Source organism: Microtus ochrogaster, linkage group LG9 (assembly GCF_000317375.1).
Source record: "Microtus ochrogaster isolate Prairie Vole_2 linkage group LG9, MicOch1.0, whole genome shotgun sequence".
Lineage (NCBI taxonomy): Eukaryota > Metazoa > Chordata > Mammalia > Rodentia > Cricetidae > Microtus > Microtus ochrogaster.
In genome coordinates, this window is record NC_022034.1 from 4,575,343 (window position 1) to 4,599,721 (window position 24,379).

Consider the following 24,379-nt stretch of genomic DNA (forward strand, 5'->3'; position numbering starts at 1 on the left):
CTCTGTTTTGAGAAGTCCAACGGCATAAATTTCCCTGCCATTTCCCAGCCTCTTTGCAGTAGGCAGCGAGTGAAGGGCGTGGATAAGTCATGGGATAGCTTTCCCTGATGGCTTCTGCGCATGCGCCGTGCCTACCCACAGAAGTTTCTCTTGGGTACTGCTTACCGGCTCATAGAACATTGGGCGTTGCTCCTCCCTTGAAAGTAGAGTGGGATCCCAACAATGCTTGTAGAATATAAATCACCTTACCATGGCCTGAAAATCTATTTCACCTACATCTCTTCCCAGTCCTCTCTGGTCCTGCCTCTCTCCCTGATGCATCCTGTACCATCTCAAGAGAGCAGACCACCCCTACCAGATCAACCCCATAGACCTGTTCATTTCTCATACGGTTAACAGCTAATTACACACAAGTGGTCTGCTTCTGCCTTCTCACCCCTGCCCCCACCTGTGCTCGCAGCCTGCCTAGGAATGCAGGGTTAATAGGGTCAGCACTGCTGCTCCCACATCGGTGAGTAAACGGGTTGAAGTACTGTAGGAATAAAATCCCCTGTCACTAGGGGTGCAAAAATTCTGCCAAGTCAAGCAACTTACATTGTGTTTAATCTTATCATAAATATACCTGAAATCACCTTATTACCTGGGAGAGCAAAGAGAAAAACTTTCTACTTTAGGAGATGTTCTTATGAAGTGGTAGAAACAACAGACAACAATGTAGGCCAAAACCACAACTTCCCTAAGAGGGAGGGGCACATAGGAGGAGAGGTGCTGAGTCAGCACTGATTCAGTTTCTAAAGGTCTCTACAGAATCTAAAAGCACAGTAAATTAAAACGTAGTATACACAAACATTATAATTCCAATATATAAATTCTGGTTTTACCAAAAAGGTTCCCCACAAGTCCCTTCAATCCTCAAACATGCCTTCCTTCCTTAAAATTGTTTTTATTTTATTTTATTTTTTTTATTTTTGCTACTCAAACTTATTCCCCTTTCATCTGAGATTTATGTCCTTGGCCAGTAACTCCCCATTCCCTCACCCCATTTCATTGAGGCCCTGTGCTGTAATGGTAGCCGCAGTATTTGCTTTCGGTCTGCTAGAATTAGCAAGTATTCCTTGTACCATGACAGTAAAACATACGGTCATTCCAGTCATCTCGAGTGAGTTCTTATGCCTGCAACATGCATGACCAGGATAACTTTTATGCAACATGCTTAATCACTGAGAATGTTCAGGAGTCCAGTGACCAAGATGGGACAGTGAAACTTGAGACATGGTCCCAAGCACAAGCACTGTCATGAAGAACAGGCCACCCTTTTAGCTGGCTGTGTAATCAATCAAATAGCACTTCTGTACACAGAAAAAACAACGGAGGGACGCAGGAGTGACACTCAGCACTGTTTAATGAAGTAGTGGTAGATGGAAACGGGAGAGAGGAAGGCTGGCATTACAAATATAAACTTTGTCAGCACTTGGAGAACAATAGCAAGTACACTTAAATAGATACAAAGTTTATTAAAAATAGGCTGCAACTGAAATACAGTAGAAATGGAAAACAACAGCAGTTTGGGTGCTTCCCCACAGTAACACACGCTATGTAACGTGTTACAACACATATTCACATTAGATCTTACTGTCCAGGGATGGCCAAGTCTATTTCACTATGGGTTCCACAAACACACATGCAGAGTTTTCAGATGTTTGCAGGCTCTTGTGTGCATCTGTCTTCCCATGTACCAGCAACAGCAGGTATCTGCTCTTCTCTGGGAGGTATGGATATGCCACCCAAAGGCTGCCAGTGCTCCAGACACAAAGAGATTGCACTTCCTAGACAGGGCAAGTGTGCACATCCTTCATTAACTCTCAGGACCATTCAATTCTCTTACAGAGGAAACAGCAAAGGCACACTTTCAAATAGGAAGCTTGATAGACATAAAAAATATTTACATTTTTATTTCAACAATTTATCATACAGTTCTTATTAAAAGTGGTTTTTAGGGTTGCAAATGCCTCTGCTCTATTTGAAAGTGTGCCTATTTTCCTAATGTACAGATATGTAAGAGAATAGTAAAGTCCAGAAAGATAATCTGGACCCACATTAGGGCTTTGTTAAATAGGAAGTATGCTTGAAATCATAAAGCTTGCAAAAATAAACTCATGTTTTTCTCCCACAACTCAGCTGGAGGAATGACAACACAAATTCACAAATTAAATTTAAACAACTCTATTAAGCTGCGAAAGAAATGTAGATTTGAGCTACCACACGTTATTCTTACAGTATTTAAGTTTAGATGGCACAGTAACCGCTTCCTCCCTTTTCTGACAGCATACCTACACAAATCTTTCTTTACTAAATTTAAAACTTCTGATAGTTACGTTTGATTGCCACCTGTGAGCTCCCACTCTTCTCAGCTGTCTCCGCTCCTACCTATACAAACGCTGTTTAGCTGGAGAGCTCTAGATCCTTTGGAATATCTGAAACACTAGGTAACTTCCTAACATAACCACCATCTTTACTTTTCACCAATGATCAGTCTAATGATGATTTGGTATTTATAAAAATAAAATTCCCTAAGATTAAATCTTTAAAAATTTGAGATTTTTTCAAAACTGAATTATTAATTAGCTACTCAATCTCAGCATTTAGGATTGACCAGGGGGTTCGCATTGGTCAAGAATGATGTGTTGTGCACCTTACAGATAAGAAACTCCATTTAGCTACCTAATGCACACTATAGCAGGTGCAGTGGAAAGACACCTGCCCTGGGGCTCTACACTGAGAGTCCTGTCTCCTGAACACAGGTTCCACCAGAACACAGTAACAGTCTATGTAGCCAAGTGGAGTTTTGAGAAAGAACAGAATATAATTTGTTGGCCTATGGTCCTTGGAATGATGATGGGAAAGAAGAGGGTAGAGGAAATACCCTGCGGTCTTTACTGCCCTTCATTCTGCCCTCTGAGTCCAAGATTCCCCAAAGAAGCTAACAAAAAAAGATAAGTTCATGTGAGTCAATCAGTAAGAACTAGGCAAGATTTTCTTGGAAAAGTAAAACAAGATTTTAAATTGGAACACATCTCTAGCTTGAAACCATTTTAGAAACAGAAATTAGAAATCACTTAGAAATAGAACGGTTCCCTCCTCCTCAGGCTCAACCCCACAAAACCACTGCCAAGGGCAGATCTTGTGTGAGCACAAGGTGCTCTCTTTCTCTTCTCACTTGGTGTTCAGCTCATTCTCAAGTTCTGTTAATTTACGAGAAGCTTTTACTTTGTCAGACACATCTTGCCCTTGTGAAAAGAGGCGCTGACGCTCTTTAAATGTCAGGTTTTCAGGGGCTCCAGAACTGCCAGGTGAGTCTGCTTCTTGGCTGGACAAGAAGAAAACACAAAAGATTATGCATCAAAATACAAGTACCTAGTCTTTAAGTAAATTTTCCTAAGAATCATAAAGTTTCAGTGAGACGTGTTCATTGTTGTACACTGCTGTAATTATGTGTGTTGTGGCTGAGACAAACTACACCTACACTACAGTCCAAGAAGAACTTTAAAAGCCAATATATGCTCATATAGTTAAATTTAAATAAACAAAGAGGACAGAGACAGTGGCACAGGCCTATAATCAACCTGGGTCAACAGTTAAGGCTTCGAGTAAGGAAACTAGGGATGGCTGAGTTAACCAGAGATCACATGAATACCAGGAATACATGGCAGCTAGCCTGTAATTATAGCCTCTTAGACGGGATTTCCAGAGCAAGCAGGTTAGCAAGACTAAACATACTGATGAGACAACTCTGCCTCATTGAGTAAAGTAGGAATGATTTAAGGGTAATTCCTGTCAATCTGAAGCCTCCACATACATGTAAACATGTGGCTCACACACACAGACATGCCTGTATGCCTGGTGTCACCCATCCACACTAAAAATGGGGGGGAAACCCAACTCATTGAGTTCAATTTCAGCAAGCTAGCATTTCTTGCCAGCTAAACAGGTTTAATTAATGGGGATCCAGTTTAAAAACACAGCATCTCCACAAACCTTCCATGTACTTGAGAGGCATTACAGACCCGCCCAGTCTAATACTAAGAGACAGACCAGCACTGTTAGAAGTGCAGAGAACATCTATGACGACCAAATGTTTAGCTCAATTCCAGAAGGAAGCAGACTGTGGCCACAAGCTGACTGACAGGCCTGGCCTTCATCATGCCTCTACATTTCCATTGTGCAGCAGGCAGGTCCAGGATCTACCCCAAACAGAAGCATGCTAGCAACACCAACTTTAAAAAGGTCTGCACATACAAGTGTGGGGACTCACACCTATAATCAGAGCACTAGGGAATCTGAGGGACTGGGACTATTACAAGTTTGAGACCTACAGAGAAAGACCCTGTGTGTGTGTGTGGGGGGGGATACGGACCCTACATTCTCACGTTGTACAGTAAAAACACCAGGGTGCCTGATGAAATCTGACACGATTCAGCAAGGACAAGCATACGAGAATAAACCAAAACAGATTAGACCCAGCTCAGCCCAGCCCTTAAGTACCTTCTCGTGTGCTTCTCTCTTGGGTCCCGGGAAGCATCATGGGCTCCCAAGATTGTTCCTGCAGATCCTGTGTAAGAAGAGTGCAGTCCTTCTCCAGGAAAAAAAAAAAAAAAAGGCCAAGTTAAAGTATTGAATTATCTCTAAAACTTTACTCATCATCACGTGTCTACAGGAAACTAAGCCCCCTTTAATCACTGAGAAAAGGAGAAGTCAAAGGCTCTTCATATGCTCAAAGATTCACCAGTTACAACTCACTACTCTCAGTGGCCCGGGAATCCAATCATCACCATAGCCAATACATGACTTAGGCCTTTTGTTCTTAGATGGAAAAACTGCAACACAGTCTTTAAAAAAAACAAAGCAAAATAATAAAATACCTCAAGTCAGCACATGACACAATAACCACAAATACAGAAGACAAACCACATAAAACTTAAGTGAGAAGTAAGCAGAATATTTTAGACATACTCCCATGCACTGTAGGAGTTTTGTGCTTATTAAATTTTTTTTGTGAAAATTGTATTTATTTTTATCTTATGTGTGAGTGTTCTACATGTATACCTGAATGCCAGAAAAGGGTATCAGATCCTATTATAGATGGTTATGAGGCACCATGTAGTTGTCGGGGCTGAACTAAGGACCTCTGGAAGAGTAGACAGTACTCTTAACCCAAGCCATCTCTGCAGCCCACAGTTTTCAGACACAATCACTGAGAACAAATGCAACCCTACAGTTTAAGAGTTAAACCTACATCTATGATTAAAATTCCTTTGTACAGGATAACTACTAGATTTCTTCAAGATAGCTGTAATTATTAAAAGCAAAATAAAGCCTTTGAAACAAATCAGTTACCAAAACCAAACTAAAATAAAATTCCTAGTATTCCACATTAGTGCTGCTGATAAAAAAAAAATTCCAATGAAACAAAATGTGAGGGCAGAGTCAGACTGTGCGCATCACGTCTATCCTGACCAAGAAACCACAGCTGAGCTTGATGCCCAAGTTAGCCAACATTTGCCAAGACTTCAGGCCAAGAGATGAAACAGATAAAGGTTTACCATGTATCAAATTATATAATGATGTAATAAATAATATCTCAGTACTATATTACAATATCCAACATAACATTACAAAATAAAGTAAGGGGGCTGGAGAGGGAGTTCAGCTGTTTTAAGAGTACTTGCTGCCCTTGCAGAAGACCAGGTTTGGGTTTCTAGCACCCATAAGAAAGCTTACAACCATCTCAATTTCCTTGTGACACAGACACACAGGCAGATAAAACACTCATAAAATAAAAGCAGATTCACATTTAAGAAACCAGCTCCTAATAAAATAAAGTACAAAAGGCTCAGAATATTTGGCAAACACAGACAAGATTGGATTAAACAGACCACAAAATTAACACCATGTTTTTACACTAAAATATTCCTCTTTAGAGACAGGAGAATGGAATTTCTTCCATATAAAGAGCCTATGCGTAGAGTATTTTGGATTTATCCAGAGAGAGCAAAGCAGCCTTCAAACTGCAACCTCGAAACACCTGAAGTTTAGGCTTCCCAAGTCACTACAGAGTGTGTCATCTTCAGCAAAGCCTCCTGGCAATCCACAGCCAGCTATGATTGCCCACATGAGTAACCTGCATAGTTGATTTCAATTCAAAACTTTATATTCATTTTTTCTGTTGGTAAGAACACTGTTTTGTACTTCTGCACTTTGCTGAGAGTGACACTGGCTTCTTCCATGAGCAAAAATCAGTTCAAATTTTCCAGAGTGTTTAGAGTTTGCTAGAATGTTAAAACTTTGACCTGATTATATGTACAAAATTGCCAATCACAAGTAATTTCCAAAGAGCTCTAGCAAAACATAAATATCATTTAAAGACACAATGCCACTGAAATTCTTGATCACTTCACTTCCATAAGCTCTGTATCTCACATGACCCCTTGGCAGAGGCCGAGTCCCACCTGCAGAGGCACGCTTCAGCACAGAAAGGGCTAGAGAGAGCCCACGAGGGAGAAGACGAGGCCAGAACGTTGCTGCATGTGCTGTAGGTGGCTCCAGAGAGGTGCGTGAGGTGTGAAACGAAGTGAGTGGTATAACTGAGGACCAAAGTTGACAAGTATGTTTCCTAACTATATTGAAACTATGAAATCTGTCCAATGTTCATAAAATTTGATATAAGATCAGTAACATTTTTCTTCAAAATTTACTGCTATTCCATAAATGCCTTGTAAAAACACCAAATTCTAACATTTATAACAGAAATTTTATAAAAGGATTGGACTTTTTGGCTTTCAGAGTGACTTAATGAAACTACTATATACCAAAACAGATTAAGGTCTGATACACATGGGAAAAAGAATTCTGGCGCCGGGTGGTGGTGGTAGTGCATGACTTTAATCCCAGCACTCGGGAGGCAGCGGCAGGCAGATCTCTGTGAGTTTGGGCCCAACTTGGTCTATAAGAGTTAGTTCTAGGACAGGCTCCAAAGCGACAGAGAAACCCTGTCTTGAAGAAAACAAAGAACAAAAACAAACCAGAATTCTGGCAAGCTCTCTGCAGGAAATAAACTGTACTGAGTCTTAAGAGAGTTCGGCTTCTCTTAGAACTGCTGAATTGGTATTTGTGTAAAAGGCAAGCAGAATTTTAAGGCCACTCAACATTCACTAAAATTACACTGCTGGATGCTTGATGCCAGAATTTCCCTTTCATGTATGGCCAAGGAAGTTTAACACCTCAATGTGAACATAACTGAGCATAAATGCAATGCTTGCTACAATTCTGTCATTTACAGCCCCTCCTCCCACTCAAAAGCTCCAAGCCTACAAAGGCTTGTGTGCTATGCTATTAGGTGCAAAAGAGCAAGATAACGAAGGGGGTGAACAAGTGAGGGACAGAGGACACAAGACCAAGGTCTGTGGGCAAGGGCTGCCTGTGCTGGGAGTGAAGCTGTACTGGTCACAGTTCAGCGGATGTCGTAACACCCAACCAAGGCTCCACAAAGGGTGTGAGTCACTGCATAGGCCTCAGGAACTCACAGTAAATGAAGTTAAAGTGCAGGTGATACTCTGGCACTCTGCCTTCAGAGACATTGGTATGTTTGAGAAGGCACTTGCTTGAACAAAGGTAAGAATTACTTGAAGACATACAGAAAAAAAGCCAAGACCAACAGTACTTGAAATAATTTGGTAATAGTGGAGGACTGACTGTCGTCAGTGGATTAGAGACAGAATGCCTTAAAGTGTAAGAGAATTGGAATACCAAGAACAAATTAACAGAGCATTAGCACGAACACCACAATCACAGGCAGAGGGAGATCACATGCTTAAAGTGATCAGGTAATACCCAAGGCCAAGACAGGCATGGTCTCAGTGTACCGTACCAAGTGGCAGGGGTACAGAGATCCCAGGCTCAATCATCAAGACAAGAGAGGTCTGATTTGCCATTCCCTCTTTACCTCTACCTTTCCAGTGGCCAGGCCGGTAGAAGCTTGGTTTGCCTGGAGGGGGTGGGGGCGGGCCTGCTTTGTCAGCAGTACTGTTGGCTTTGGCCAAGGGTGGCTGGAATGAGTTGGAGAGAAAGATGCCATCCGAGGCTGGGCGTGGCTGCTGCGGCTTAGGGGCAGCAAGAGGAAGGTGCTCATGAGACTTTCTTGTGCTGGGGTACTTATCCTGACCTGCTGGGCCGCAGTCCTCCTCCTCATCATCATCATAGGCAACAAACTTGGCAGTGAACAGCGAATCTGGGGAGAGGACCTGTGTTTTGAGGTAGGAGGCATTTCGCTGAGGTGGGGGAGGAGGAGGGGCGCTGGGTGCTGGGGACAGGGATGGGGGCTCATAGTCCCGTGGAAGTGGAGGTCGGCTCAGCCCAGGATCTTCGGGCTCCAGCAACCTGCGTGCTGCCTCGTCGTGCTGTCTGCGCCTCTCAGCTTCTAGGCGGCTGTAATACCCTTCTTCCTGTCGCCTCTGCAGGCAGGAATAAACAAGAGTGCAAGAGGTCAAGGGTCAGGGGGCATCAGTGGACCCTCTGAGCCTTCACAGGGAACGGCAGGTACACTGATAATCACTATTGTCACTACACTGGCATGTCCACAGGACATCACATTTCAGTGTCATAATCACTGTGACAGAAGAAGCAGGCCAACTCAGAGCCTGTCTTGTCTCGAGATGTATGAATACACGCAGACTGCCCCACACTAACATAAACTGCTCAGAGGCATGGGATTAGTCAAAGCTTAGGACCTTCCTGTCACAGTTAGACTCTGGATCATTTACGTTCTTTATTCTTCTTCTCCTCAAACTTTTCCTCTCCCTTTCTGTTTGGACAGGATAGTAACTTACCTGTTTCTTTTGCGTTTCAATAGAAAACCATAAATAACAAGAAATATCACCCATTTTCCCAAAGCCACAATCTAGTAAGTATGCTTTCCACAGTGAATGTATATTTCAAATCTTAACAAACTCTCTGAGGAACAGACAATGAGAGCCAAGCATCAATAGTAGTAGTAGATATATTCCGACACATACTGTACATTTTTATCCAGGCAAACTACAGTTGACAGTATTGAAATTCTTTTAACATTTAAAAGGCAACAGCACAGTTTTGTTAAGGATTGGAAAGAGTTTTAGAGCACAAGAAGAGAGTAAATGTGGAAAGGGATGAGAGAGCAAACAAAATGATCTGCCTTGACTTAACCAAATGTTCAATGCTAGGAAACCAAGTGCAGCCAGGCTTATATTCACTCAGTCATAGAAAACTAACAGTAGGGACTTTGCTGGTATGATGTTGTTTTCGGTCCTCACTAGGCTGCATCCTTTTCCTGGTCTCTATACAGCTACACACAAGCACACACAGTGAACATACACATCCTAAGAAAGAAAAGGGAAGACTAAGGCCAGTCCCACTCATTACCCTGGTCCCAATTTCCAGCTTTATTTCTTGTTCTACATTGTGAAATCCTAAAGGAAAGGTATTTTTATCTTCTTGACTATATCAAACCAGTACGCTCTTAAGTTGGGTAATTAAGCAACAACGACGTCTGTGGCTTTTAAGTGGTACTGTCGAGAACATTAAATTACATGAAGAACAACCATTTGGTAACACTGTATGGAGAGGCCAAACCAACCTTTTTCAGTTATACCAAGAACAAATACAATTAAATGACCATGGTGACTTTATCCAGAAAACGGACGCATATGTTCCATAAGAATCACACTGTGGACATTCTGCAGTAAAAATAGTATTTCAGTTTCTTTTTACAGTGACTACTCAATTATAGAAACAATTACTAAAACACAAGGATATTTGACATAATTATGAAAACACACATTGGAAAAATTAAATAACCGAGAGTTTCTCCACACAGAAAGCACACTCTGCTTCTCTCTGAGCACACAGCTCTGATGCAAAGACCAGGCTGCTTCATCAAGGCTCCAACAAGACCCAGGCTGTTCTAATTACAACGAGGCAGCCCTGAGCTGGGAAAGTACGCCTCCCTGCAGACTGAGAACTCTCGGGGAATAAAGAGTGAAGTGAGACCACCACCATAACTTAGAAATTGGCTCCAGTGATGGACACTTCCTGATTTCCTGCAGGGATGACCACTTCAACTGACATTACACAAATGAAAGACTCTCGTGTTTCAGAACTGCTCTGCGGCTCTCCTACTGTAAAAGTAGGGTATCAGTTACTGCTCTAGATGCGGCATGTGCCCTCACATCATCCACTCTGTATTCATTTAAATGAACCACACCATGTCTCTCAATCTTACTCTTAGATGGTCTTTTGACCATCTCTTCATTAGAAATTTAGACCTTCCTTAAAATTTATGAATTTTTTTTTATTTTTTTGGGAGAAGAGGGCATTCCTATTTACATAGTTCACTGGGACTATCAAGGAAGTTAACTGTTAATAAAAACTAAACTTTTCTCCATTCGAAGTAGTGACACTCAGAGCTTCTACCTTCACAGAAGGTAAGTAACCAAGAAAAATAGCTTCTCTCAAACTACACAGAAACATGCAATCCTCAGCGACAGGGCAGAGCCGACTTGGGCTCAAGGTAGCAGCCTTCTTACCTAAGAAAGCCTCAGCCTCAGACACAGAATGATCTGAGAACTACATCTTAAAGTTCCTGCTTTGAAGAATGTCAAAACTGTTTTCATTTTAAAATTCAACTATGAAACTTACTTGAGTTAAAACCCACATATAGAGATCAACAGAATATTTGTTGGGTCACACACTGAATTTTCCTTGTGTGTGTTGTTTTAGGAATAACCTGTCTAAAATGGTCAATGAGAACCGGCCGTCTTGCTATTCTCCTATTGCCTCCCAGAGCTCACACTAAATTCTCACAATAACTGAACAAGCAACACCTTCATAAAAGCCTCCTGGACCCTGTCTGGAAACCAGAGCACTATCATGTCCCAGACCCCAGCTCTGGGGCATGGTGCTCAAGAGTTGGAGGAAAACCAGCTCAGAAGCAAAGGAGCCTGAAGACAGTCCAGAAGAGAGGTAGGCAGGCCAGATGGGGCTAGAGTTTTTGGTCCAATAGCAAAGGCTGGAAGATCCGTCCCTGTTCTGTCTTATGCATCCTAGATACACACATTTCTAGCCCCCTTTGCCCTAGCCAACCATTTGTGTTCAGGCTAATCTGGTAAGAACTAGCTGCCTTTAGAGGACCATAACCTTTTCTTCAGCGTCTCTCTTTACTCGCTCCTCCTCCTGATGGCGGCGGTCTTCCTCTTGTCTCACACGATCTTCTGCTTCTCGTTTGCGCATTTCTTCCAACTGCTGCTGGCGCCTGCGCTCCTCATCCTGCAACTAACAACAAACTGACTTTAACTTTCACCCAGTAAAACCCACCAGCACAGACATAAAAAGCACATCCTTAAACAAGCAGACACAGACACACACCCACACCCACACAGACATGGAAAGTCAAGTAGAAAACACCAGGCTAAATCACTGTTGGACAATTATAAAGCTCATGTATTAATTAGCTCTTATCATTTCAAAGTAAATTATCTAAAAGCTTTATTTCCACGGTCCCAATGTTATTTTTCCATTAATCATGACTCAAAGAAACAAGTTATTTCATAACTCATGCATTAATCATGTACAAATTTTTTTGTTATAGTAAATGTAAGCTACCTCCTACAAATCACCAATAGGCTCTGCTTTAAGAACTACAGATACTACAACCACCCCGAATGTTAAGAAAAGTCCTTTCTCATGTGACATGGGTAGGTCTTGCATAGCAGCACAGAGCTGCTGTCCTGAACCCAGGCGAGGATGAGAGCTGTTAAAAGCAGTCTCCTTTACTTGGGCAACAGGGTGAAAGACTAGAGCTCCTCCTTCAGCAATTCCCTACCCTCCATGTATCAACCTGGACTCTGAGAGTCCCTTCCTAGCTGACAAGACCTCAGACTTGCAGTTATGCGTCTGAAACTGGGATTTGGAATTAACTCATCCTGGCTCATTTTTCTGTATACACGCATATGGGGGACCACTGATGACTCCCCAATACAGGATATGAGCAAGTTTAAAAGTTCTCATGCTTGTCTTAATCCACCACTTCTCTGGCTTTTGCTCATTCAAATTCTACCTTTCTGAAATGACAGAAGGCACACACCTTTCCCACCCAGTGTCAAGCACTAACAGCTACCTTCCAATGCCTGTGACATGCTTCTCCTTGCTGCTTGTGGCTCCTGACCTCCTGACCATATTTCTCTATTCATCAAAAGCTCTAGGGTGGGACAGAGACTTTTATCTATCGTGATCTACAGCTGCGTCTGTAGTTTTATCACAGATAGTGGTAACACTGAAATGGCTGTACAGATCTGTGCTACAGCAATACCTACAGCAGCACTATGACATATCACCAAGAGGACTGTTTTAAATTCTCCACAATTTAAAAGAACCCTAAAATTATTCTGCTGATCTCTAGCTACTGAAGAAATACTTCATATAAAATTCCTGTGTGATGCGGCTAAGTTTCTATAAAAATCACCAGTTTTCCTATACACTGTTTATAGAAAAAACATTTAAACTTCTGGATTTAGATTATATGTGTATGCTTTTAAAAAAAGCAAACCAAAATAAATAATCCAAAACAAACAAACAAACAAGCAAACAAAAAAACACAGCTGGGCAGTAGTGGCTGATACCTTTAATCCTAGCACTTCAGAGGCAGAGGCAGAGTTTGAGGCCAGTATGGTCTACAGAGTTCCAGGACAGCCAGGGCTATGCAGAGAAACAATGTCTCAAGAAACAAATAAACATAAAAACAAAACAAAACAAAAATCCCACAAAAATCTAGTAATCTTATCCTTTTTCAATGAAATAAAACATTGTATCTAGGGCTGGAGAGATGTGTCAGCAATTAAGGCTACTCTTCTAAGGGGGTCTGATTCCCAGCAAACCTGCCATCATCTGTAACCCCAGTCCCAGGGGATCTCATGCCATCTTCTGGCCTCCAAGGGTACCAGGCACAGACATGTATACAGGCAAAATACTCGTACACAAAAAATTTTTAAAAAGTAAAACCCCACTGTATCTAGTAAAAAAGAATAAACCAGTCTACACTTTTGGGTTATTCATGTCTGTAAACAATAAAATACCTCAGAAAAATTGTCTTCTCAAAAAGACAAAAAGCTTTTTCTTTAACATAATGTCCAAACAGAGGCTGGAATTTAGGGAGTGGATTTTATAGCAGGCATAGACACTGCTTATGAAGAACAAAAGCAACTAGGATCAAAGTCTTTCCTGAGGACTGCAGTGAGGGTGCTAGAGCCAACTGTGCACAGCCCAGAAGAGAAGTCATAGACAATGTCCAAATAAAGCATGGACCACTGGGACAAACAAGAAGCAGCACCCCACAAGAGCACCAAAATTAAACAGCACAAGAACTAGCAAATGCTCAGAGAAAGCAATTTAAGGGCAAATGCAAAGCTACACTTCCTGTTCTCCAGAACTAAGCTCTTCCTGTTGTTCAGCCTGGAAAACACTGCTCTCTGGTAAGCGGACTGGTTCAACTACAGCACTCATTGTTATGAGCACAGTTGCAGTACAGAGCTGGCAAGACACATTTTCTCCAAAAAGTATGGGTCTACATTCTCCTGGCTGGTGAGGTGGTCATCAGGAGTTCTTCTCAGTGTATTAAGCTCATAGGTTACTATATTTTTTAAAAAGACAAATTAATGAGTACTTTTATAACTAAGACATTTCTTTCTATTGTTTAGTATATTGTGTACGCCTTACTTTGAAACTTTGAAATGTTTTGTTCCTTTAAAATATTTTACCCCACTTCTCCTCTCTGTAAGCATTAGTGTCTCTTACAGGGCACTGAGCTGTCAGGCTCACAGACGTGCAGTAGCAGAGAAAGGGCATCTTTTAACTGCTCTGTAGTTAGTGACAAGTGCCTGCCTGCTACAGTCTAACCAAGTGCAGGCGAGGCGCAGGCGAGGCATCTCGGATCCAATCAGGGCAGTAGGAATGCCTGGCAGGTTCTGCACCAGTCTGCATCTCTAAAAAGGTATTTCCAGGTCAAACAATAGTGTAAGCTAAATTTGTGTGTTTATAAATTCACAAAATATACTAACGTTATTATCACTGTTAAATTAACAACCACATTCAAGTTATCTTAATATAAAAAGGATGGTGATTTCCTTTACTTGTTGGCATCTGAAATCTGTCAGACTCTTTAAAGGCTTTTTAAAAATCCTTTTCTATACAGCTAATATTTTTTTCTAAAATACAATCTCAATTTTAAGATTAAAAATAAAATAACTTTGAAGACTTAATACTAAAGATGTGTTTGAATTGTTACTTAACGAACACAGGTAAGCCTTGTAGGCAGTCCTCTGATACTTTAAGGCGTGGTTAGAACCTAGATCTACAAAGGACCACCTATTCCGGCCTAAGGAAAAAGCTCCATGCCCAGTGTCAGAACTGGTTAGAAAACAATGCCCCCTCTCAAAGTGGCCGAGGACATTAAAAAGAGGACCCCTAGAGCAGCACAGAGTAATTCCTCTCAGCACACACCATACAGCTCACACTGTTTTCTTAAAGAAATGTGAATTCTAAGCTCTATACCAAAAAGACAGTGGCCCCTAAGCAAGGCAGAGAGACTCAGCAGTCCAGGACACATCTGAATGCTTCCTTTGATAGTTAACACTCTAATTAGGTCTGAAGTACTTAAAACAGCTCTTGACTCAACCCTTTTACACCTGGGCAGCTCAAAGGCTGTGCCTTAGCATTCTATACAAAGGCCAAGCCCCGACAGTCTTCTGACTTATTACAAGAGCCACTGGAAACAACTTTTCACTTTCTTCACCCCACAGAAGCTCATTCCTGTGAGTAGTTATGTTACCCAGGGTACCACATGACCCATTCATATGTGGTGACAAGACAAAGCTCAGACAAGCCATTGAAGGACGAACAGGCCCAGTGAGTATCTGGCTGGTAGCCCAGTACGTCACTTAATAAAAAGGAAGTGCTTTTGATGAAGCAGAAAATATACATACTGTGACAGGAAAATGCAGGCCAGAAAGCAAACTCATAGTGGTTCTCTGGGGCAGAGGGTTAAGGCTCCCACACTGGGTTTGGACTTTTCCTGGGCCGTAGAAGATTTGTTACGAAGAAATGTAAAATAAACAACAGAGACCTGTGTTATACAGCCATCACCAGGCAGTCAAGACTAGCTTTTAGACGTCAACTAGTAAACCCAGCAGGCAATGAGAGTAAAACAGCCAGGACAGCAAGGTGGGCAGGGGCAACAGTTTCTGAATAGAATGAAATGGGACCATGTAAGGCTGTAGAGCTCAAATGACTAACAAGTGTCTCTTGGAAAGGTGAGGTCGAGGCAGAGTGGCTGTAGTCAAGAGGCACAGGAGGGATTTAGTTCTGCACAGGCTGTATTTGGAAAGTTTCCCCTTTTGCCACCAGGAGGAGATGGTATACAGGCATGTTGGTAGCCAAACTTATTGTGCAAGAGGGCTAGACTAGAGCCATGAATGAGATGTCACTGCTATCATTACTGATCTTAAAGTTATGGATCTAGAATGAGCAGGCAGAAGCAGCAGGAGGCAGGCCATGGACCAGCAGTGGCATCAGACAAAGGGAAGAGTAGCCATCAGTTTAGGCAGTCCTCCAACCTTAGGGAACTTAGCTGCTCCTAACAAGATAAAACCTGCTTCATTTACCCCACGAGTCACCCCAAATCCATCCTATGACATGCTAAGAACATGTCGTAAGACTGCAGGGAAACACTGCTACCCAAAGACCACATGCTTGCCACTATCCACTCATTCCCTGGAAGAGGTTCCCAAGACAATCTGCAATTCTGACATGTTAAGAGCAGAATGCGTTGTTGTTAGCAATTAGTACCTACTAGGGAACTGTATAGGAAGTGCTTAGAAACAAGAGTGCTTAAGATCAATACTAATAATCAAAATATTCCTTTAAAACAAGAAAAACTGGGAACTGCTGACTGGAAATAAAAACTTTCAATGCAAGCATTATTAAGTATTATTCATCAAAGATAACTCTACAGCACAGAAAGCTATCTTTGGGCCAAGAGCTGGCCAGTGTCTCTGGTCAGTACCTGCTCTGTAAGGGTAAATACTTGATAAATATTTCCTAAATGACTCCAAGCTGACTAATGTGGCACACACCTGAGAGCCCAGAAGACCGTGAGTTTGGGGCCATCCTGGTCCACACAGTGACACACTTTCTCAACACAACAACAAAGTTCTAACTTATGCAAAACTTAATACATTAAGTTTGTGTACGGGGTGTATGTTTCTCTCTGGTACCCTGTCCTCTAGCTACATAAACAGAAAAGACGGGGCTAGTAGTTGATGGGGTGGCCACTATAGTTAAAATTCAAAGAATTTTTAAAGTACTGACTTTTTTTTTTAATCATTTAGAAGCTGACCTAGAATAAATACTGAATTAAGAATTAATATAAATATATATATGTCAGAATATAACTGTCTATCAGGTAACATAAATACATTACTGAAGCATAAAGAACATTAAATGACCAATCAAATTTCTCTGATACTAACATTAAGCATGTTGATTTAACAGAAAAATAATCTGCAAATGTTTGATGGCAGACTATAAATTGGTATATCTGCTAAGTGAACTAACTAAAATCCACATGGTATTAAGAAAAATATGATGCAGGTTCATAGGAAACCTACTGTTTTACCATAAACAGTGACATCTTAGCTACATTCAAACCTGGGAGTAGAGTCAGTGTCCTTTCAATGAGTTCAGTGACCATATTTAAGATCTGTTTCCAGTGCAACAAGAATGACGTCATTACCCAGTGCAACCCTTATTTCATTTGTCCACATACTTGAAGTAAGAATACACAGAATCAAATTATGACTAAAACTGTAAGAAGTCAGACCCATAAACAAACAGTGACATTTAAAGTTAACGAGGAAGTAGAGTAACTAATCTAGGAACATTCAGAGGCATGCTTCTAGTCACGGAGCTAGTCTCCTGACCCAGGAGGTTCTAGGGAGAACTGACTACTGAGAACACAGAACAGCCATCACCAAAGGGAAAGAAACAAGAACATACCAAATCTAGAACAGAGATTGCTGGCATAGCAGTCTGCTGCAGGTAACAGAGAGGGGGAAAAAAAGAAAGATGAAGTGTGAAAAAAAAAGTTAGGTTTAGACCTGTATTCCGCCACCGGCATCTTTGCTGCTGTCATGCTTCATCTGTTTTTGGATAACTTTTTGATGAGAAAACTATAGAACCACAGACTAACTTCTAGCATTTAGAAACAGAAAAATGTCCACATGTCATTAATATTTTGAGTTTTATCATTAAAAAGCACAAATACAAAAAAAAGCAAAAATTCCCTTAGTGTTATTTTGAGATTGATATTAAACTAAATATAACTATTAAAATGAAATTTACTAAATATCAAGCATCATAATCCATACTAAAGTCTTCAAAATATTCAAAGTAGTAGCAATTTTGCAAAACTCTGACAAATCTTCAATGAAAATCTCATCTTCACAGAAAAGATTACTAGGGTGTTACAATGTAGTGGCTAACTTTTCACTGCTGGGCTCAGCGGTCGGAGGAAGCGAATGATGCTGCGCAATCACTGGCCATCAACAGCAGCTGCCACCCGCTTCAAGCATCTTGGGGTGAGGGCAATAAAAAGCCACAAATCATTGTATCTATCACTAGCTAGTCACGGTAGAAAGGGATACACCAGTTCTGGCCAGTCCAGACAACAAATATATTGGAGTGCCTGAGAGTCTGACCATAGACACAGTGGGGACCAGGCAGTGCACCCTTACAGGAGTAGTCCCAGCTATCAATTGCTCTTTCAGATAAAATGGTTGATGTGACAGACATAGTTATTTTTAAGAATGTTTACTAAGGATACTAGAAAAATACTAGTAAAATAGTGTAACTGTTAAAAATTACATTCTGGTCTTATTTAAGAAAGCCAGTATGTAAAAGGTAATTAAACGGAATCAGAGCAATATATATGTATATGTTTAAATATGTACATATTAAGAAGTATGTGTGTTAATGGATTCAGGGAAAATTCACAGAGCAAGCTGAAAAGGAGATGATCACACTACTGGACTCTTAACAATATCATCAAAGATTAAATTTCATCATGCCTTTGGAGTAAGGTGTCTGACCTAGCAGCTGTTTTAACAACCCCTCTCATGCGCAACATTAAAAAGAAATCAGAAAAAAATTGTATAGATAAAAAGTATCAATAAAACTCACTACCATGATGAACAACAGCACTCTGCACAAGTTACTATCAAGTGCCCAAGTTATTAACAATAAATGCCTCTCAACAACCATGCCTGACAGGGAGTAAAGAATCTAGTTTTCACCCAAAATTTGGTATTTTAAGAACTTATTTGCATTAGGCTAAATTTTGCCTACAAAATTTTTATTTAAAAAATAATAAAAATCATTTTTGTAATATGGAAATATAAATTATATCCAAAGTTATTAGCGTCTTTATGTTACAACTACAATTTTTAATTAAATAAATATTTGAGGTATCAATTGTAAAGTAAGTGCACAGACCCTCCATCTGGTAATGACACTGAACTTTAAAACTGATGTCCTGAGTTTCCTCTGCTCACAATCAGTATCAGGGCCTGAAGCTTTCCGTGGGATGCCCTTGGCACATTAGCCAAGCGGCTATTATACTTTACAGAGCCCACCAAATCTCAGGTATTTACCATCTGGCTCTGTCAGCCAAGCCCTGATCACAATTGTGAGTGGTCATTACTAGGTACTTGTTTTCTCAACTGAGTGCAGTGAGGATAACTATGTGGCTGGCTAATTAAAACAATGAAGCCCTAGGGGCCTGGCTCATTCCTGCAGCATGTCAGCCAGGGTGAGCAGGTGAAATCAGGGGCCTCTTAACTCTTCCTTGTGATTGTGAATAGTTGTTTCCGCAGAAACACCCAGAAAATACCATAGGGAGCACAGATACGCACAACCAAGGCCTTTCCCCTTTACCCTGGCTCTGCGCTCAGCCTCCAGACGCTGCATGATCAGCATGGTGTCCACATCATCATCCTCCTCTTCCTCATCATCCTCATCCTTCTGCTTGGACTCCTGCAGTCTCTTCTGGAACTGCCACTCCAGCATGAGCTTCCGCAGGCGGTCGCTCTCCTCTGCAGTGCGGTCCACCTTGTTCTGCAGCTCATGGATCTCCTTGCTCAGCATGTCCACAATGTGCATTTGCTGTTGCTTCTCCAGCTTCTCCCTGGCATCTCGTTTCCAGGGGTCTGGAGACAGACTATCACCAGAAGACAGTTCTTCTTTACTGATGGTGATGTACTGCAGGTCCCTGCGCTCAATCGTGCGGGGCTGTTGCTGGGGCTGCAGCTCCCGAATGACTGTTTCTTGGGGCCTCTGCAATGTGGAAGGCTTTTCTGGCTTGGTCAGTGTGGCCAAAGGAGAGAAGGAAGCAGGGTTCAGGGACTGTGTGCGCATCTGCCCCAACTTCCGCTCCTGCTCCCTGCGCTTCCTCTCCCGTTCCTCCTCGAGGCGGGCCTTCTCTTTCTCATACCACCGCTGATGTTCTTCTCTCTTTTTCCGCTCTGCAGCAGCCACCTGAGCAGACTGGGGTCCTACCTGGTTGGTAGGAGGAGGTGGGAGGGGCAAATCCACTGGAATGCCATCAAAATCACTGGTGTAGTGAACAGGAGGTGGAGGGGGTGGTGGAGGTAGGTCTGTTCGAATGGGCTGGGAGACAGCGACAGGGGTGGGCAGAACTGCTGCTGGGGTTTTCCAACGTCCAGGACCACTTTTGGTCAGAGTGGAAGCAGGGGTGACTGACTTGGAGGAATGGTTCAGGTGCTCTTGGCTGGATGTGCTGGAGTCCACTGAGGAGCTCTGATTGATCCACATATCACTGTCACACTTGCGATCCATGCCAGCCTCTACTTGATGCCGCTCAAGTTGGTAACCCTTCTCTTCTCGAAGCTCTTCCTGGGAACGGGTAACACGCTGAGAAGATAAAGTGGAACTGTAATGCTTTAGGGGGTCACTAGAGAAATCACCAAAATGTCATACATGCTTAATCTTCATGGAGAACAGACTACAAACACGGTGGAATGAATGTATAACCAGAAACAGACTGTTTTTATGGTTCACTGGGCAAATGACACAGCTGGAAATCTGTCTACAAAAGAAATAAAGATTTTCTGTCTCTCTGATGATGCATGCTATTCCTGTCACTCTGGTGCTGGCAGGTAAAGGCATCTCCTCAGGCTCCAGAGATGAATGAGCAGAGTAGAAACCAAGAAAAAAAAAAATCAACAAACTCCTGACATATAATTCTAACTACTAAGTAATACTCATTGTATATATCCATGGTTCAATTCTGAATGAATTCTACAGCTCAGGACTAGCTTCATGAGCTCTTTGATTGAACCAAGCATGCAAGAGTAAGTTCCATTCATCTAAGATGTTTTAGCTCCAATGTTAGCAAAGAAAAAAGGCAATAGCATACTCTGATGAGCATAAAGTTTTTGAGTGCATGAGGAAAAAGATTAAAACAAGTATTTTTCCTCCACAAGGCTAGTAATGAAGCCTGCAAAGTAGCATGTATAGAAGCAGCTTATCCTTATAAAAATAATCACTATGATATGTAAATTAATTCTTTATTCCACTTTTATAATGAGCAGAAATTGAAAATGTAAACTTGAAAAATAAACAATTTATATTTCCTTTTAAGAAAATATGAATTACCACTTAACCATAACAGGAAAAGTGTAACATTAACTCCAATTGGGTAAAGCTTAATTTTCTACAGGTTCTTCATCCTGGTGGCACCCAATATACAACCCACACTAGAACATCATGGAGTTATATGCCATCTGTAGAACAGAGACCTGGCCCTGCCATAACTAACTCAACTCTCTCTGCACCTGCTGCCTAGTGCAGTCTTGGTTTGGTACTTGAGAAGATGTGGTGTGGGCAGGCAGAAGGACATCTAGCTGCTAGCAGTCATGAGGTCCACCCAGGAAAAGGCAGACTCGCCCTCCGGAACAGATGAGAGGATCACTTTCTGCCTAAAGGAAGTTTCTTCTTCTATTGAGAAATGATTATTTTTGGAATTCCCACATCATTTACTCTCCAGAACACATATTTATTTACGTGTCCTAGACGGTTTCTCTCTTTAAAGTACAATGCTAGCTTTTTCTCCCAGTCACATCTGATAGTACTTCCCAGTTTAACTCCCCAGACTGACATCTCCATCTTTACTGATTTGGACAGAAGTCCAAACTCCTTAGCAGGTTTCTACAATCTTCTAATGAGCCCCGTTTGCCTTCTGATGCCCAGGCCTTTTCCTTCAGAAACATTCTCCACACAATCACCTGAGATGGACTCTAAACAAGTCAGGTTATTCCCACACCGAGACCCCAGTGGTGCCCACGTTTTCAGCAGCTCTAAGAAGAGTATGTTTTCTGTTTGTTTCACTTCTCAGCCCCACCTCCAGATCATCTGGCAGACACAGAACCAAGCGCAAGCTATGCCAGTCACTATATTTTTATTTGCAATAACTATGCCTTAAATTATCAACATTTCATTAACCATACCTTAAGAGGGACCAGAACTGCTTCTCTTAGGGTGTTCTGATTTTAAGCCTACTCCATTTTGCCTCAAACTTAAAACACACATATAAAAATAAGAGGACAACTTTACTGTTGTATTAGTTACCAATTGTGTTTCAAAACTCACTCAGTCTTGAGCTGCAAGATGGTTCATCAGGGTAAGGGTGCTCGCTGTCAAGGCCTGCTGATCTGTATTTGATCCCTAGAACCCATATGATTGAAGGAGAGAAGTGACCCCTGCAAATTCCTCCAACTTCTGTCCATGTGCCCCATGTACTAGCAACAAACCCACATAAAATACATATTTTTAAAGAAAAATACAGACAGCCATCACTGTCTTTATCCTGCCAAACTTCTGTACCATATTCCTTTGAGAGATGATAAAGTTTGTGACTCCATTATTTCTAACCTGGATTGCAATACTGGAATGATTACTTTCTGTGTGCATATGTGGCTTTTCTTCATAATTTGGCCACTGGTTCTGAGGAGGGGCCATCCGATCCTGGGATTTTGAAGCTGGAAAGGTAAAATACTCTCTGGTGTACGTCTGAGTAGGGATGGGATAGGCTTCAGGTCTAGGTGGAGGAGTCTGCTCCTGTAAAATGTAAAGACAAAAAAAAGAGCTATTTAAAATTGTATGAAAGGCTAACTTAACATCCAGCGATCTGTTTTACAATCTTTTAAAATGCTGTACATTAAGTGTTATGCTAAAAACTAAAAATGTGATCCTACACTGTGAATCATGAGAAACATTTTAATTTTTCCAGATTTACTCAGTTAGGACTAATTCTCATTTCCCCCAGATTTATTAATTTAAAATTAACTTATCCAACTAGCATATTAAATAACAAAAACTCAGGAGTTCCATAGTCAATGTAACTTGTGGAGCACTCTATCAGATAACTCAGTCAACAAGTGATAACAAGTGAGAAAGTCTTTCAGTTCATCTCTCAGACCTCAGTGCAGAGGTTTCCAGTAGAGACAGATGTTATCTTAGCTGCTGTTCCAGAAGCATATGGACTCTTCCCTCCAGGGCTAGGAGGCTGATCTGTTGGAAACAATCAAGAAAACCCAAGTTTCATATTAAATATCAAGTAAAATAAACATAGCAACATTCCTTCAAAGGCAGTAGCCATATCACACACTGGTTCAATGTCTAGCAGAAAGCCAGAGACAAAGGTGTACAAGAAGTAACTCCCTATACCCCCACATCAACTCAGAAAAGGGCTTCCTCCCGGGCCAGGAAATGGTTAGCATCTTTGGTAAAGAGATACAAGAGTAAACACTTGATGTTTTTTGAATTTAATAGAGGTCTCTATTAAAAAGCCTTCCATTCTTACTTCTTTGTTAGCAATTCTTTAAAATGTAAAAGACCTCAGCTTAAGCTGGCAACCTGATACCCTTTCCCAGAGACATTTTGATCTACAGTGTTTACTGAGTCAAGGGTTTTATAAGTAAATTTGAAATTTTATTTCCTTCAAAGAATATGATACCTCTAGGAAAACTCCACTCCGGGTAGACAACAATGCAAATAATAACTGGCAAAGAACAATGTGCCCACTCACTCTGACAGTGACCAAACACCCTTAGAGAATGATTCTTCTTACTTGCCACATTGGGGCTGGAACGGTGATCAGCTCTGTTTTTCATCAGTCTGTCGTCACCAGGAAGTTTCTTTGGCTCACTGTACTCTGTCCAAGGCAGCTGAGGACTCTCTGGGGAGCCATTTTGAGCTGAATTATTATAGAGCTCAAAACCTTCACTCTTTGGTCTGGGTTTACCTGAGCCACGACGATCTGAAACTGAAATAAAAGTGGATTCATTCATTCTCTGTTCCTCCATTGGTTCCTAGAGTCTGCTTTGAATGCTCTGAAAAACTTCAAAGGATGCATCTAAAATACTTATGTTTCATAACAATTCTTCATATAATAGGGTAATTTTTAAAAAAAACAAAAATAAAAACAAGCAAGTAGAACAAGACAAAACCCAGATCTCACTGGATAGCCACGGCTGGCCTGGAATTCACCAGGAAGACCAGGGTAGCCCCAAACTCACAGAAGTCAGGAAGCTATTTTTGTCTCCCAAGTGCTGGGATTAAAGGTGTGTGCCATCACAAACAGCTTTATATATAAAAAAATTTCAAACTTTAAAATGTATTCTGACTAGAAAATATTTCATTTAATTGGTATGTATCTATGGGGAAAATTGACATTATTTTCTCAACAAATGAACCATAACTTATTATAAGTAACAAAGTAACCATTTTAGAGTAATTTTTAAAAAGTCCTCAAAGGTAAATATGCTCCTCTCACTTGATAGAACACATATTAATACCCATCAGAGTCATGGCACCCCACTGCTGTCACCTGCTATGATTACTGTCTACAGTACAGTCTCTCATCTGCTGACCTGGGACTGATTCATTACCCACTCCCCTCTTTGGGTTTCAAGATGATGTTTTGCTTTGACATGCCAACATGTGATTTTGTCAGGATACCTTGCTGTTTCTCTGCTGCAGTAAATGGGATTCTAGGCTGTCTGACATTTTTCTTGTTGTTGATACTATACACGACAAGGGCTGGGATGTGCAGGTTCCAAAGCTGACTGGAGAGAAGGCAGCTAACAAAACAGCACTACACTTAACAGAATGTGCATACATTTACTAAAATCTATCATTAAGGCTGATCTGAAGGGTCAATGAT

The 24,379-nt window shown here is 41.3% G+C and overlaps 1 protein-coding gene across 14 annotated transcripts in view; it reads right to left on the minus strand.

The window, feature by feature from the left end:
• Positions 1-1,384: 1,384 nt before the first annotated feature.
• Afdn (afadin, adherens junction formation factor) overlaps positions 1,385-24,379 on the minus strand; it is a 90,042-nt gene continuing 67,047 nt past the window's right edge. For 4 of the 14 annotated variants that reach the window (XM_026787430.1, XM_026787424.1, XM_026787425.1 and 1 more), the window contains 8 exons: positions 23,285-23,479; positions 22,634-22,725; positions 22,087-22,272; positions 19,072-20,067; positions 11,227-11,361; positions 8,006-8,507; positions 4,543-4,630; positions 1,385-3,367 (listed from right to left, as the gene is read on the minus strand). In XM_026787430.1, coding sequence (XP_026643231.1) covers positions 3,214-3,367; positions 4,543-4,630; positions 8,006-8,507; positions 11,227-11,361; positions 19,072-20,067; positions 22,087-22,272; positions 22,634-22,725; positions 23,285-23,479 — 2,348 coding nt within the window. In that variant the 3' untranslated portion in view covers positions 1,385-3,213. Of the gene's footprint in view, positions 3,368-4,542; positions 4,631-8,005; positions 8,508-11,226; positions 11,362-15,065; positions 15,155-17,136; positions 17,173-19,049; positions 20,068-22,086; positions 22,273-22,633; positions 22,726-23,284; positions 23,480-24,379 lie in introns of those variants that run through there. The other 10 variants (XM_013352335.2, XM_013352334.2, XM_026787423.1 and 7 more) reach the window with 9 other exon arrangements.